At 52.0% G+C, this 15,033-nt stretch overlaps 1 protein-coding gene across 6 annotated transcripts in view; it reads left to right on the plus strand.

The window, feature by feature from the left end:
- Positions 1-7,990, plus strand: part of BLM (BLM RecQ like helicase) — a 97,490-nt gene extending 89,500 nt beyond the window's left edge. For all 6 annotated transcript variants that reach the window (XM_023649579.2, XM_070230730.1, XM_070230739.1 and 3 more), the window contains 3 exons: positions 2,379-2,501; positions 4,413-4,614; positions 7,640-7,990. In XM_023649579.2, coding sequence (XP_023505347.1) covers positions 2,379-2,501; positions 4,413-4,614; positions 7,640-7,811 — 497 coding nt within the window. In that variant the 3' untranslated portion in view covers positions 7,812-7,990. The remainder of the gene's footprint in view (positions 1-2,378; positions 2,502-4,412; positions 4,615-7,639) is intronic.
- Positions 7,991-15,033: the final 7,043 nt, after the last annotated feature.

Here is a 15,033-nt window from a genome sequence, read left to right on the forward strand (position 1 = left end):
TTATTATTCAGACATATGGTATAATTTTAATTTCATACTTTCCTCTAATTCTGGGTATTAAAATATGGATAATTGTAATCTCTAACACTAGATGTCACTTAATGATTTTGTGTCTGTAGCTGCCTGCCATGTGATGTTTAGCTGTGTTACGTACAAATGCCTTGGCGATGAAGAGCTAAGTTCCTCACAAAAAGAGATTGTTTTATCCTTCTTTGAATCTGGAGCTAGCAAACTGCTGTGTCTTTAGTTAGTAAGTTTACTTGCTGGCCTGAGTTATTTCCTTAGCTTCAGAGAGCTCAACCCAGAATTCTGACAGTAAAAGTCCCTGGAAAATGCATTGTTCACAGAGCTGACTGTGCATTCCCTTCCGTCTTCTTCCTTCCTACCGTCTCACCGTCACCTTCTTTCCATTCCACTCCCCCCCCACGGGTCCTTAGGGCATCTCATCAACTCTAACATGCCGCCTATCTTAAGACTCTGTTATTTTCTGGACTATTAAGAAAGAAAAAATTCTACTAATTAAACTGTGATACAATGCTTTTATTGAAAGAACTGGTTTTGACTTATTTATTTAGGTAGAGATTTTTATCATATATAACTCTGTACATATATTAAAAATGCATAAAATCAAAGTAAGTTGATTTAGGTACTTGTGAAAATTCACATTCAAAGCCTGACTCTCCTGAATCGTTTTTTGACTCAGTTGTCCCTGTCTTCGTTTTTCCTGGTGTCATCAAGAATGTTCGTGATATAGCCTTTTCAGCGTGTTCCACTGTTTTCCCCAGGATTTTAATCAGAACCTTGTCACCCATTCTGATTTGATGGTGTGTTCTTGATACCAGAAAGCGTCACCGATGGTTGCACATCTCTCAGGAACACAGATGTGACACAGCTTCCTCTACTTTAGGCATCCTCTTTTTTAGGTCATGTAGAGCACTTGGTTGTTGCTTGCAGGAAACTGTGGAATTATGCTCATTTCCTCAAAGACAGATATTTACTTTATTAATGCCAAATTTATTCCCCCTTACTGTGTTCTGAGTTTTTCTGCATTCAGTCGCTTTTTCTGTGCTAACCACAGTCAAGGCTTCTGTAGACATTTTGTGTGGCAGCTAAACTCAGCCTGCGAGGAACCAGTGCCGCAGTGACACTGTCAACAGTGCGATGGCTGTGGCTGGGTTCCCACGTGCACGGGTGGCAGCCCCACAGTGCCACTGCTGTCTGGCCGTCAGCACTGTAGGACACATCTCAACCTCACAATGCCAAAATGGGAAAGAGCGTGTGTCTTTGCATGGAAGAAATACAGTGTTTTGTTCCAAGGCTATTAGTGTAATTTCCTAGCTGGTCTCCTTAACTCCAGAGATGAACATGATGTACATTTTAATCTTTCTAAAACTCCAACAGCTCTCCAGATAAATTAGAAATTCTGTCAAGGATATGCATTTCTACTTGCCTCTCCCACTTATCTTCCACTAACCCCCTCCAAAAACCTTCTGGTCTGTCCCACAGGTCTGTTCCTTTTCCTCTAAACACAGAAATGATGTGAAAATCACAGACTTGAAATCCACCCTTTTTTCAAGTCAAACACGTAGGCGTTATTACTCCCTCACTTCCCATAGCCAGTGCATCAAATCCTGCAGACCCAGACTCCCAAAAGGATCCACATCTCTCTCCTCTCCATCTTCACACTGTGTTCTAGCTCACAGCATCCTCGCTTGCCCCTGCAGGGGCTTCCGCCAGGCTCCCAGTCCACTCTTTCTCTCACAGTCCGTTTTCCATACAGCAGCCAGAGTGGTGTTTAAAATGACATGCTTGCCTAGTCACAAGACTGATGTGCTATCTGGATGCAGAGGACTCTTAACAGCCTGCTTGTTAAAGTCAGAATGCCTGCTGCACCTCACATGTGGAAAGGCTGGAGAGAGAACAGGCTTGGGTTGGGTAAAGTAAGAATTCGGTTGTTCCCTTACTGAGTAAGAAATACAAGTCCAGAGTGCAGGGGGAAGGTCAGAGCTGGAGACATAAATGTGGGTGTTCTCCAAAAATGGCAGGAACGTCAGTCTTTTAGCTAGACGAGTCTGCTGTGAGAGCAAGGTCTGGTTAAACTCGGAGGCACGTTGCGCAGGTCCCCCGTGCGGTTCCCTATGCCCTTTGCTCTCCCATCCTCTGCCCTGACTTCTGCACCTTCGGGCTGGGATTGGATGATGGGCCCCTTCCCTCTGGGCCTGTCTGCCGCCTCTGAGTGCCTTTTAGAAACTGGCCCATGCCCGGTGCTCTGTGGTTATTTGGCGCTAAACAAACTTGCTGAATGGGTGAATGAGCATGAATTCAGTGGGTTTTCTATGGGTGGTAATTTAAATTCCTAATTTTATGCCCATGCACAGAATCTTTGTCTTCTGATCCTGAGATTTTACTTCAAATTGATGGTGTTACTGAAGACAAACTGGAAAAATATGGTGCAGAAGTGATTCCAATATTACAGAAATACTCGGAGTGGACTTTGCCAGGTTCAGTATACAGCCAAATATGTGTTTTCTAAAAGTCTGTTTTAATGTTAAGTGATGTGTCTTACTGGATTAGAATTATGTGGTTTCCGGGTTGTATTAATACTTCTACACCTGGTCACGCTGGCGTCCGGGTGCTCAGAGCAGCCCCAGTGGTGTGCTGGGCACCTTTTAGACAGCACTGGTACATAAGTGCCCCGGGGGATGCCAGTTGCTGAACCTGCTAATAGGACCCTAAGGGGAACCTTTGGGCCCAGGACTTACTGGTTCTGGTAAGGCAAGTGCCTGAGGAATCAGGAGCCCTGGGTGCAGATTCCAGATCTGCCACCATCTCACTCTGTGATCCTTGGCAGGCCAGGAATAACCTCTTTGTGCTTCCCTTTCCTTATCTAGGAAGGAACGTGTTATCTGACAAGCATGTCTAAAGATAAAATTTAAGAGTGGAGTTTAAATGTTTTGGAAAAATGTTAACATGTAATTGGAATGCTAGATAATCTTATTAGCCATTGAAAGAATCTGCCCGAGTGAGTGCATCAGCAGCACATGTCCCAGAGCTTCCATTAGGCCTGTCGTGCAGCACCTCTAAGCCCGAGCCTCGTCAGTGAGCTGGAGAAAGCCTCGGCTAAGGGGAAGTCGAGAACAGAGAGAGCTCTTGTGGGAGAGAGGATGGGTGCAGAAGTCTAACGCTCCCCTCTGACTTAGTGCCCAGCAGTGAGGCGCCACAGACAAGCTGAGCTCAGTGTTGCCCACAGGAGGGCTTTTTTCTCGATGACGGGAATGGAAGCAGTATGAGAAATGAGTGTGCGGGCGTTTTAAGTCTCCCTCCACAGTCGTTTTTTTTTATCCATTAACACAATGCTGAAAAGTAGGATTTTTGTAAATTCCTCTGTATGGTAATTATTCCATTAAAAGCCTTGCTTTGAATACCTTGACAGTCTCTTGGTAGGAACTTAACACTTGTTTAGTATACTGACTTGCTCCATAGGGGGTTTTACCTGCGCTAGACAGGGCTGCTCTGCGGAAACAGCCTGCAGGCTGGCGACGCTCCCTCCCACGTCCTGAGGGACAGACACTGAGCCAAGAGCTTTGCCTGGTTTGTGTCGTTGAATCCCCTCAACACCCATTTTACAGGCGAAAGTGAGTGAGGCCTTTCATTTCCCCAAAGTCCCACAGCTAGGGTGACACTCTTCGCTCGAGCCACACTGCACCCCGTGTGAGCTAGTGAGTCCAGCCAGGAAGTGTGTTCCGGCAGAGCGTGGAGCAGGCTCTCTAGACCTATGGAGAGAGTCCATGCCTTTGGGTGCCTTGGGATGTAAATACCTATGGAAATTACCATCTTCTTTGCAAATATGTACTTTTCTACAGACCCATTTCCTGTGTAGTATGTGAAATATTCACCACTGTTATGCAAAGAAGTATGTTTTATCTTTGAAGAGTAAAATATCGTGTAGACTTTTCTGGTACTCATTTACTAAGAAACTTGTGCAGAGACGAAATGCAGGACATAGCTGTGTTTCTCTTATATTGGGCTTATTTTTTCAGCATGTGTAAAATGATAAAATTGTCTTTTATTTAGCACTCTATACTTTCCAAAGAGCTTAATGGGACTACCTGCTCCAGTAATAACAGGGACGCAGGCCTTACACAACTGAGTGTGTCTCTAGTTAAGTTAAAGAGTATCACAAATTTTTTTAATGACTTCTGATCCCTTTTCTTTAAAAACAAGTTGGCATTGAGCACTTTGGGGCTTTGTGAATGGTTCTTGTGGAATGGTTGAATCCGTGTGGCAGGAGGGGGTTGGGGGGGCAGCCAGGTGTCAGCTGCATGTGCTCGCGGTGTGTGTCTCTGTGTGGACTGTAACCACACCTGGACCAGCGCAGCATCCCCGGTGACGTCTGCGTTGTCCGTTTGTAGCTGAGGACAATTCCCCACGGATAAGCCCATCCAGCAGCAGAGGCACCGGAAGAAATGCCCCTGAGGAGTTCGATGAGGAAACACCCATATCTTCTCACTACTTTGCAAATAAAACCAAAAATGAAAGGAAGAGAAAAAGGATCTCAGCCTCCCAAAGGTCTAAGAGGAGAAAAACTGGTTTCAGCGGCTCCAAGACGAAAGGGTATGTTGTGCGACGTGCTCTGCAGTGTGGGGTATAAGGGAGGGAGGGACAAAAGTAGAGCGCTCAGGGTCGCCGTGAAGCATCTGTTACTGTGAGCCGCTGTGAAATGTGCCCTCAACAAAAACATTTGTTTCAGATTTTTTAGATATCTAGTCCTGACTAAGCTGATTATCACTAAAGGCTTATAGTTTCAAAATCTTTGCCGATTTTGACCTTACCTTAGAAAAAGAATTTGATGATTGTTCTTCTTGAGAGACTTTTCTGCCTAAAATACTATAAACCGTGTATAGCTGAATGAGCAAAAGGTTTTGTTTCCTTGTTGCTTTTATGATTCCATCAGGACTTGCCACCCTGCCTTTACTGCTGCCGAATCTGCGGGCCACGCTGCCCTGCACACCCCTGCCCTTCATTAACGACTGGGAGAACCAACCTCCCGACCTGGGAAGGGTAGCGACCTGGGCAGGGTGGCGAGAGGAGGCCGGGGCAGGAAGACCAAAGGTCAGTCCAGCCAGGCCTCTAGGCGGGAGGTGAATGGCTTCCATCTCCCTCCCCCACATTTCCCTGGCCCCTGGGCTGGGACGTGGCTGCTTTGGGGCGCTCTCTGCACACGAGGCCGGGGAGGGCGGGGGGACGGGGGACAGAGAGAGCATCATGGGGAGGGGGGCGGTGGGGGCAGCATTCTTATTTCTTCATAATTGCACTGTCTCTGACCGCCCACTTCTCCGCAAGGACGTCCTCTGCCCTCACCTTGTAGGTAATGGGCAGGATCATGACCGTCCCGTGAGTCTGGAGAATGTGGCCCCCAATAACTACGTATTAGAACAGAAATGCTTACAGAACTAGGAAACAAGGCCGCAGGAAACTTTGCAAGCTATTGTGGTTTTCTTTTGCAGTTTTTCTACCTCTTTTCCTTCTGAGTAGTAAAAACAAAAATTGAGTGGGGGAAGAAAAAGGAAGGCAAATGTTACCAAATTGGCATTTTCTTGTTAAGTCCATAAACAAACATCTTGTATGTGCTAATCCTTCTGCCAGGGTACAGGAATTAAAGGCATTAGTAAATGTTAGTTTAATTTTGTGGTTTTTAGTGCACAAGTGACCAGCAGATGTTCTTCTGTGGGGACATTTTTCTTATTTTCTCCACTTATTCCTCCGTTTTGGAAAATACTCATTTGCTCAGAAGCTCACACAGAGCAGGAGACCTTAAAAGGCATCTGGTCCAGTCCCCTGGGGCTTCTGACAGGGAGCTGAGGACTGGACACCCACTCGCCCACACCTGCCCATGCACGTTCATTTCTGCACAACATCCTTGGAGTTCCTTCAATACGATCACCATCTTCTCATGTTTACTTGTTAGAACAAACCATATTGTAGTGTTCATTGCCATCAGCTCCCTCATTAACTTTTCACAACTTTTGTTTATGAGAGAGGAGCACTGTGCCCTGTGGTCTAGGACGTAATCTAGTAGAGAGCAAGACTCACACTCGCCCGGAAGCCAGGACCAGTTCTGATGCTGGTGTTCAGCCAGCCTGTGTGTTTGCAGTGGGGTTCTCTTCTGATCCCTGCCGCTAAAACCAGGATGTTGTGTGACTTCATTTCACCCCTGTGGCAGCCCCTCTGTGTCTGTGCTTCCTCCGTGTTGTCACTGACCCACCCGGAAAGATCGTTCCCACAGTTCCCAGTCTGCTCACCTGGTGGGGAGCCTGCGCAGACAGAAATGTCTTTGCCAGACCGTGGCTCCCCACCCTACCCTCAGAGTTTTCCGTCTTCTCAGTGATACACAATGAGCCGGGTGTGTTCTGGGCTCTGAGTGGGAGTAGAATGGATGGCCCCAGTGAGAGGGAGGCTGCTGTTGGCAGATTCATTCTGTAAATCAACATAAACAGCAGGTTTTCGCCCGGGGCTTAATTTCTCAGCAGGAAATCAGCATAGGGAAATTTAAGGCTGCTTCTCTGCGTATTTAGGGGATCTTTGCCAGTTCTGCAGTAAAACTGCCCTCAAGCAAGAGTTTAAAAATGTTGAAAAACCACACTTCACCCAGCCCCACCAAAATGTCATTACCGCAGACTAGTGGCCCCAACTCCCTGGCCCGTAAATTCAGAGATGGGGGCCACGGGCATGCCCTGATGCTGTGGAGTTAATGTTGGGCGTGAATTCAGCTGATTACAAAGCAGCGGGACATACTCCTGTAGGGAAAGGCTTCCATGGTGAATGCTGCCTGCTGTTACCCTTGTAAACGTGCTGGCCCTGGGGTGGCTTTCTTTCCATTTTATTTGGGGGAGAAGAAAAAGCTGTTGCCTTCAGGTCAGTGACAGAAGTGAGATGCTGGACGGACTTTGTGATGGGCTGTGGCAAGACCGCTTCCCTGAGTGGGAGGTGACAGCGGGCAGATCTTGGAGGGTAGGCAAGAGAGCAAACTGCTGGCAACGTGGCCCTGACAGAGGCATGCCAAGACCCAGCCACTGGCGGGCCTCCCCAGGGAACCACGTCTGCAGCCTTCTCCGCGCCTGGCCAGCCAAGTAGAGGCTCCGCCCGCCCAGCTCAGTCCCAGCTCCACTCGCCACATAGCTACCTTTCTCTGGGCCGTACAAGCACAGTAATTCCAGAATGTCTATTGTCTGGGCATTTGGGGCCTTAAAACAGGGAATTCTCACTTCCTTTATTTGGTCAGAATAGGTCCAGGAATGTGCATCTCAGCTCTGTTGTCCAGAGGGAGAGGCCCAAGTGTCAGCTGGGAAGGTGTGGATGGAGAGAAGACGTGGGCTTGGTCTCAAGGCACAGAATTAAGAAACAATCCTTGACATTTTAGGAACAAATTGAGGACAGATTTGTCTGAAGGACAGCAGGCCTGTGTTCCTTGAATTGTAAAGGAAACGTACCTCACGCGGGGAGCTTATAGGCAGAAGGTGCACAGAGACACATCAGACCAAGGAACGTCGTGGCTCGTGGAGCTCCGTGCAGCTTAAGAGAAAGAAGACTGTTCCCCTTTGGTTTTATTTAACGTTTTCTTTTCTTTGTCACATTTTAGGGGGTCCACCGCGTCCAGAAAGCTATCTTCTAAAACTAAATCCTCCAGCATCACTGGACCCAGTTTGCATGGCTCTCAAGCAGCATCAGGAGCCACTAGGAAATTGGGGATTATGGCTCCCCCGAAGCCTGTAAACAGACCGTTCCTCAAGCCTTCGTATGCGCTTTCCTGACAGCCATTCCTCGGTGTGCAGAGACGCTACCTCCATCAGCCTCTGGCCATCTGTGAATATAGAACTGTTGGTTTTGTTATACCATTTGTAATTTTTACCCATATCTATTAATATTTAAATAAATGCTTAGGGTGACAGTTCTTATTTTTAAAATAAACATTTCTTTTGAATAAGTGTGATTTGCTGCCACTGCAAATGTTGTGGTTGTTGTTTCTCAGAACTCCTGAAGCAGCAGCTGAATCATCTCAGTGAGAAAAATTCTAATCACGTTATGAAACAAAAGCTGAAGGAAAAGACAGGCATGGGACATTGGGAAACTAAAATTTTTGTGTAAGATGACATAAAATTAAAAGACAAAGGACAGAGAAAATAGGAAAAAAAGATATATGACAGAGGATTAATATCAATGATATACAAAGAGTAGCTATAAATCATTAAGGAAAAAAGCCCAGTAGAAAAATGAAAAAATGATATGAGTAAGCTCTTCTCAGAAGAAGAAATACAAATGACCCACAAATATGTGGAAAATGCCCGTCTCCCTAGTTAAAAATGTAAATTAAAACAATGAGGTGCCATTCTTTTGCCTGTCGAATTGTCAACGTTGGATAATATCCCAAAATCTGGGTTCGACAAGAGAATGGTCAGACATTCTGTTGGTGAGACTGTATAAACGTTGGTGTCGCCCTTTAGTGTTTAAGGAGGCTGTAATTTCAAGACCCTCCATTAATAGGCCGATTGGCCAGAAAGTCCTAAAGTGGGATTTCGGGACTTCTTTTTGGCGCTCCAGTACCTCATTTTTGGAGACATCTGTAGCTTGCTGACCTGTTTGGTGTCCCACTTCTCTCCTTGACCCCAGTCACGAGGGCAGAGCTGAGGAGACCCTGCCCAGGCAGAGGCTGCCGAGGCTGGCATTGGCTGGAGGCCTCGTGGCTTCTGCCCAGAGACTCAGCACTGAGGTGGCCCTGCGTGCACCCTGAGGGGCCCCCTCGAAGCTGCACGCCTCCTGCCTGCCCCCTGGGGCCTCGGGCTCCACGTTTGCCAGAGGCGCCTGGCCAGACGGGAGGCTGCTAAGGACTGCGCTGTTACCTCAACGTGCCTTCCAGCGCTGGCGTTTCCAGAGAGGCTGCCTTTCCAGCAACCCTGATGTGAGTGGCCTGAAGAACCTTCTCGGGGTGAGGAGAGGAAGTGGAGGACAAAGTAGCCGGTAGTTGAAGCTGGTGGGGTAATGTCCCCAGCACCAGGTCACCTTGGGGAGTTGGCGGTGCACGGGGGCCTCTGCCTGGAGGTCCCACCCTTCCACCTGCAGCAGCTCTGGCTGTGGGGGTTGGGGCAGGCCCTGCACACAGCTGGTGCCACAGACGCTGGGTCACTTCCTGGCTCTGACCTCAGCCATCCCCTCACGGAGTGCCTCTTCCGCGCAGACAGTGGAGACAGAGCTGTCCTCTCAGGACTCTGCCTCCAGGGGCCCCCAGGGCAATGGGGAGAAGAGATGAAGGCAGCGCTGCAGGAACCCCCAGCCCTGTCATCAGCACCTGTCACGGGAGCACCAAGGCTGACGGCTGACCCTCCCCACCTCCTGGCAGGAACTGGCAGCCTGGAGACCTTTGACCTACTCGGGATCGAGTGGCAGAGCCAGGCCCCACACCCAGCTCTTTTAAAAAACTCTGGAAACAGGCACAGAAGATGCAAGCGGCCTCTTGAATTCAACCTCCAGCCTTCCCAGAGCCCGCGGAGGATGCGACTGCATCCACACGGGCAGCCTCGGGGACAGAAGCCCATGGACTTTCCTTGAGCCAAACCAGGGCTCTGGCAGCCAGTGAGAGATGGTGACAGCAAAGCAGCTGCAGGCTGGGCCCCCTCAGTGGGCACAGAAATCACTACCGCCTGGGAGGCGTGGGAGGGGTAAGTCCACCAGGGAGGTCCAGCCGAGCCCCCTTCACTACAGGCCGGCCCGAGGGCAGGGGCAGGGCTCTCCCACCCTCACCATCTCCCTCTGGAGGGTGCAGAAAGGACTGGAATCTGACTCTCCAGCTGGGCCCTCCAGCCATGAGAACTCACTGCAGAGAGCTGACAGGCCCTTGCTTACCTCTGGGGAGAGGCAACCCACTACCTCACAGGAAGAGAACGACCATGGAGAGCCCACTCGATGCCAAGGCCTGTTCCAGGAATTTTCACATAATTTAATTCACTCCTTTAATCCCTCCAACAGCCTTGGGAGGTAGGCCCGTGACTTTAGCCTTTTTTATGCAGAAACCAGAATTCGGGGAGGTTATGTAATTGCCCGAATCCACACAGCTGGGAAGTGGTAATGAGTAGGGTGACACACATCTCCGGTGGGCCCTGGAGAGTCCCAGCTTACCTCTGCTGCCCTGGTGTAATAATGAAGACAGCTCCCTTTCATTCTCAAAAGTGCTTAGTTTGGGCAATAAATTACAAGGAATCCAGGTGTGTGCTCTTTCCCCGGACAATCCCCTCTCATCTCCCAACCTCATTTTTTCATCCAAAGTCCCAAGGGCCACCTGCTGGCACCTGCTCTACACTTGAGGCCCCTGGGGCAGGCTCCAGGGACAGAAGCTGCAGAATTAGCAGCCAGCACAGCTGAGCTGCAGTTTTTCTCCAGAAAGGAAATGGAGGCTGTGGTCCAGGCCCCCTTGCTCTTAAGAAATTGCTGCTGCTCCTCCCACGGCCTAGAGCGGCCGCGAGCCCCCAGCTCTCCTGGGCCCAGCAGCTGCCTGGGTTGGCGGCTGCTGTGGGTCTCACCCCGCCCTGGGCTCCCACCGGGCAGAGGGACCATGGCCCACGGGCCCTTTGTGGAGGCTGAGACGGAGTCCCCAAGAGGCTCCAGCAGCCACAGCCTTCAGCAGCGTGGTGGGACACGCTCAGGGGACCCAAGCCCTGACAGGACCCTGCTAGGCGCTCCAGCCCCCGCACTCAGCACTCAATGCTGTTTCTGTGCGGAGCGTCCCCAGAGCTTCACAAGCACCCTCCGCCTTTAGAAAGCTCCTGCTGGTTCCAAACAGCACTCATTCTCCTGTTCTTCGCCCCCAGAACAGCTTTCTTCAGCCAGAGCCGTGTTCCCTCTAGGCAGGAGAGGAAGGAGGGAGGGAACAAAATCCCACAGGGCTTGGAGTGGGCTGCTGGGCCCCTGTTCTGGTTACTGAAGGGACAGAGGACAAGGCAAGAGGGTAAACAGAAGTATGGACTTGAGTCCACAGAGCCTTGGGGAGGGGAGGCACCCCCAAGGGGAGGGCCTGAGCCGGGGTGCCTGTGCCCGCAGTGGTGGAGGATAGGGTTTTGGCATCATCATAACTCAACTGCATGTTCCACTATCTCACAAAGGGTTCAGGGACCATTGCTGACCACTGGTGACTCAGATGGCCCCCAGGCCTAGGCCTGCTCAGGACGCAGTTCATTCCAGCGGCTTCTGTCCCTGTGGGTCCCCCACAAAGGGCCTGGCCGTGTGTCCTGGCCCTGTGTGCTCATCCCTGCTAGGAGCCTCGGGGCCCCAGAAGGTCAGGTCCTGGCCTTTGCCAGTTCTGAGTGGAGCGGAGCCCCAAGCTCCTGCCTCCCTTGGCGAGACCCCCTCCGTGGGGCAGAGGCCAGAGCAGTGAACAGGGTGGAAGGTGCGGCCGGAGCGCTGGGGATGCTGAGCTGGGGGACCGCCCCTGCATCCAGGAAGGGTCTGCCGTGCACCGCGACCAGACTGAAAGCCCTGCCGAGGGAAGTGCGGCTGCCCCCTCGGGCCTCTCCTCCCTGGGGGACCCTGAGCCCCTGTGACCCCGTGAATGTGCAGGCAGAAGCGGGGCCTGCGGTGGCAGTGGTTAACAGCCTGTGCCGGGGTGGGGGGGACCCACCTGGCCACCTGCGCTCCCAGCGCCACCGGCCCAGCCCCCGCCCGGCCACCTGCGCCACCCGCCACCGGCGGCATCACTTTCCCTTCAGCAGGAGAACCACAGCACCCGGGGCTGCCTCCCGCGGGGCTGCAGGCTCCCTTGGTCAGCGATTGCACAAACCAAACGTTTGCTGGCCAAAACACAGCGTCTCGGTCATGGCCCTGCCCTGGCGAGGTCACGGTCAGAACAGAAGCAGGAGTGGGGTGCTGTGGTGCTGTGGGAGCCCCCAGGTGAGACCTAATCCAGTCTGGAGGCCCAGGAAGTGACGTTCGAGGCTTGAAGAACGAGTAGGGGCAGAACAAGGGGAGACCCCAAGTGGGAGAGAACCGCAGAGGGAAAGGGCAGGAGGTGTGGCAGGGCAAGGTCTGGGAGGGGCCCTGCCCAGGCCGAGGAGGGAGGTAGACAAGCCAGCCTGATGGTCCCCAGAGAGTGACTGGAGCAGGAGAAAGACAGGAACCCATCTGAGTGTTTAAAAATGGCTCAGAGCGCAGGGTGGGGAAAGGCCTGGAGGGGGTGAGCGTGGATGCCGCAGACAGGCAGGAGACCCCTGCTTGTCCAGCGAGAGAGTAGAGCTTTCAGGGTAACAGGTGACAGGCGTGGACAGGTCCCACTGACCAAGGAGGGGACATGGGGTAGGGCGGGGGCTGTCTGCATGCTGTGAAGACATCTGGAGACATGGCGTGGCTGCACCAGTGACGCCAACAGTCCCTAGGCCTCCCAGGCAGGTGGATGCTCTGTTTCCTGAGGGATCAATGTGGGGACCCCTGGGCTAGGCCCCGCAACAGCCCTTGGGGCTCAGGATCTCCCACAACATATAGGATGTGCACGCGTGTGCGCTGTCCTCTCCAGCCCACACCACCTCCTCCGAGCTTGGCAAGTCATTCCTCAAAGTCCGCCCCAACAAAAAAGGGCAACTTTGTGCTAATGTATTTTTTATTTAAGAGCATGTGACGAACGCTCTGCTAATATTGACCTAGAAAGTCATCTGCAGGATGTGGTTGAGGGGTAGAACAGTGGCCCCCTGCCTCCCTGTGAGTCCCTGCCACCAGGCTGCCCAGCCTGTGACCCGGGTCCCACCCGGTCCCCAGGGAGGGTTGCACTATGACACACACACAGGGTGCCCGGCGGTTGTATGTCTCATAAACGGCAGCTTAGTTTGTTTGTTTTAAAGCCGGCTACAGAACAACATGGCTAGCAAAGATTTTATTTCTCACTTTACTGTTTGCCTATGTGTGTGGCCAGAGACAGAGAGGTTGCTCACCAAAATATGGATACATGGTGGTGGGATTGAGGTGATTTTCACTTTTTTGAATTGCTTAACTTTTTACAACAAGCTCTGTATCTTTTTTTTTTTTTTTTTGAGGAAGATTCACCCTGAGCCAACAACTGCCAATCTTGCTCTATTTTGTATGTGGGTTGCTACCACAGCGTGTGGCCTGATGAGTGGTGTAGGTCCACACCCAGGATCTGAACCCTCAAACCCAGGCTGCTGAAGCGGAGCACGCGACCTTAACCATGATGCCACAGGGCTGGCCCCCAACAAGCTTGGGATCATTTTTATAATCAGCATAAAGCAAAGGGACAGCCATTCGGCCATCTTGGAGCTCACCTTTGCTCCGGAAGTGCTGAGGGATTGGAACCCCCAGTGGATGAGGGATAGGCTGTGGGGCCACGAGTGACTGCCCCCTCCCAAGGCCAGCCCAGGGCCAGGACCAAGCAAGGCCAGTGGGTGTCAGTGGAGTTTGACTTGCATGGGGCACAGCAGGCAGGGGTGGCCACATGGCCTCCAGTCCGGGGGTCCTGGGGTCTGGCCATCCCCACTGGGGCCACCCTACACCCTCTTCTCTCTTTTCCTCACCTTCTAGGGAGGGGAAGATGAGGGCAAAGCCATCCCAGGACCCCATTTCTGAGCAGAAAGTGACACTTCCCCACCTGGCCACCCTCCTCACTTCAAGGGGCCAAGTGCCCTAGGCTAGGTCACCTGCACAGGGAAAGGACGCCCAGCTGGCCCACAAGGACCTCTAGCCCACAAGTCCTGCCACTCCTCCACAGGCCTCAGCTGAGGTCTGCGCTTTGCCCCAGACTGGGGTTCTGGCTGGGAGGACCTGGCACACAGCAGGCGCCTAATAACATTTGTTGGATGAGTGGATGGGTGGATGGACGGATGGGTGAATGGGTGGGTGGATGGATGGATGGATGGGTGGATGCGTGGGTGGGTGGGTAGGTGGGTGGGTGGGTAGGTAGGTGGGTGGATGGATGAGTGGATGGGTGGGTGGATGGATGGGTGGGTAAAGGGGGCTGCTGTGAAGGCATCTACCTACACTGGCCTCCTCATGGGAGGATAGGATAGGAGGATGGGGACAGGGGCCTGCTGGGCCTTAGAATCTCACAGCCCAGTTGACAGTGCCAGGCCATGGAGCACGGAGACAGATGGGTCACTGAAGGCTTCCTCCCTCATCACTTCTGCTGGCTTCCCCAAGACAAGTGAAAATTGCTTCCAGTTGGCCTCAGTATTCACTTAGATCTCCTTTTGTGTGTGTGTGTATTGATGGTTTTGATTATTAGTGTCTTATTTGTTCTCGGAAAGCTAGCCAATTTCCCCATTATTGATTCGGAGATGCACTGTTTACCATGTGCTAAGATTTGTACAATCACCCGTGTGTGTCTCCAGCTCCCTATTCTATCCTGCGAATCTGGAGTCCGCTCACTTGTGGGGAAGGCTTTGGGGAGGACCAAGATGCAGGGAGGGGGAGAATTCAAGCTCCAGTCCATCTTACCTTGCAGGGCTTCCAATCCCGGCTGAGGAGGCGGAGCCCTTGGGCAGCGGTTTCCAACAGCTTCTGCACGGCTGCAGGGCTGGTTAAAGCTCAGCTTCTGACTTGGAAGATCTGGGCCGGGGTCCCAGGGTCTGAGCTTCTAACAAGCTCCCTGGTGATGCTGCAGCTGCCAGCCACCCGGCCCACATTTTGAGAACCGCTGGCCTCAGGCAGAGGAAATGCACCTGGGGTCAGCCCTCAGGGCGAATACAAACCTCAGCTGCTGGGGAGTTGGCCTGGGGCCTTAGGCAAGGCCTCCTTGCCTCTTTCATCCCTGATTTCTCATGATGACTGACCTCTCTCCAACCACAAGGTGGGATGAGCCTGTGGGTGGATCGGAACACTCCAGAGGGTGTTTCGGAATGGGGAAGCGGAACAGCCTTGCCTGGCGGGCACCGTTTGCAGGAGGGCTTCTGGGGTCACGACACAGCCAGGGCTCTAAAGCCCCTGCCTGCGGGACAGCATGTCTTGAGAGAGACAGGCAAACAGAACAGGGCCGCTGTTCCCAGCGGG

Source organism: Equus caballus, chromosome 1 (genome assembly GCF_041296265.1).
Source record: "Equus caballus isolate H_3958 breed thoroughbred chromosome 1, TB-T2T, whole genome shotgun sequence".
Lineage (NCBI taxonomy): Eukaryota > Metazoa > Chordata > Mammalia > Perissodactyla > Equidae > Equus > Equus caballus.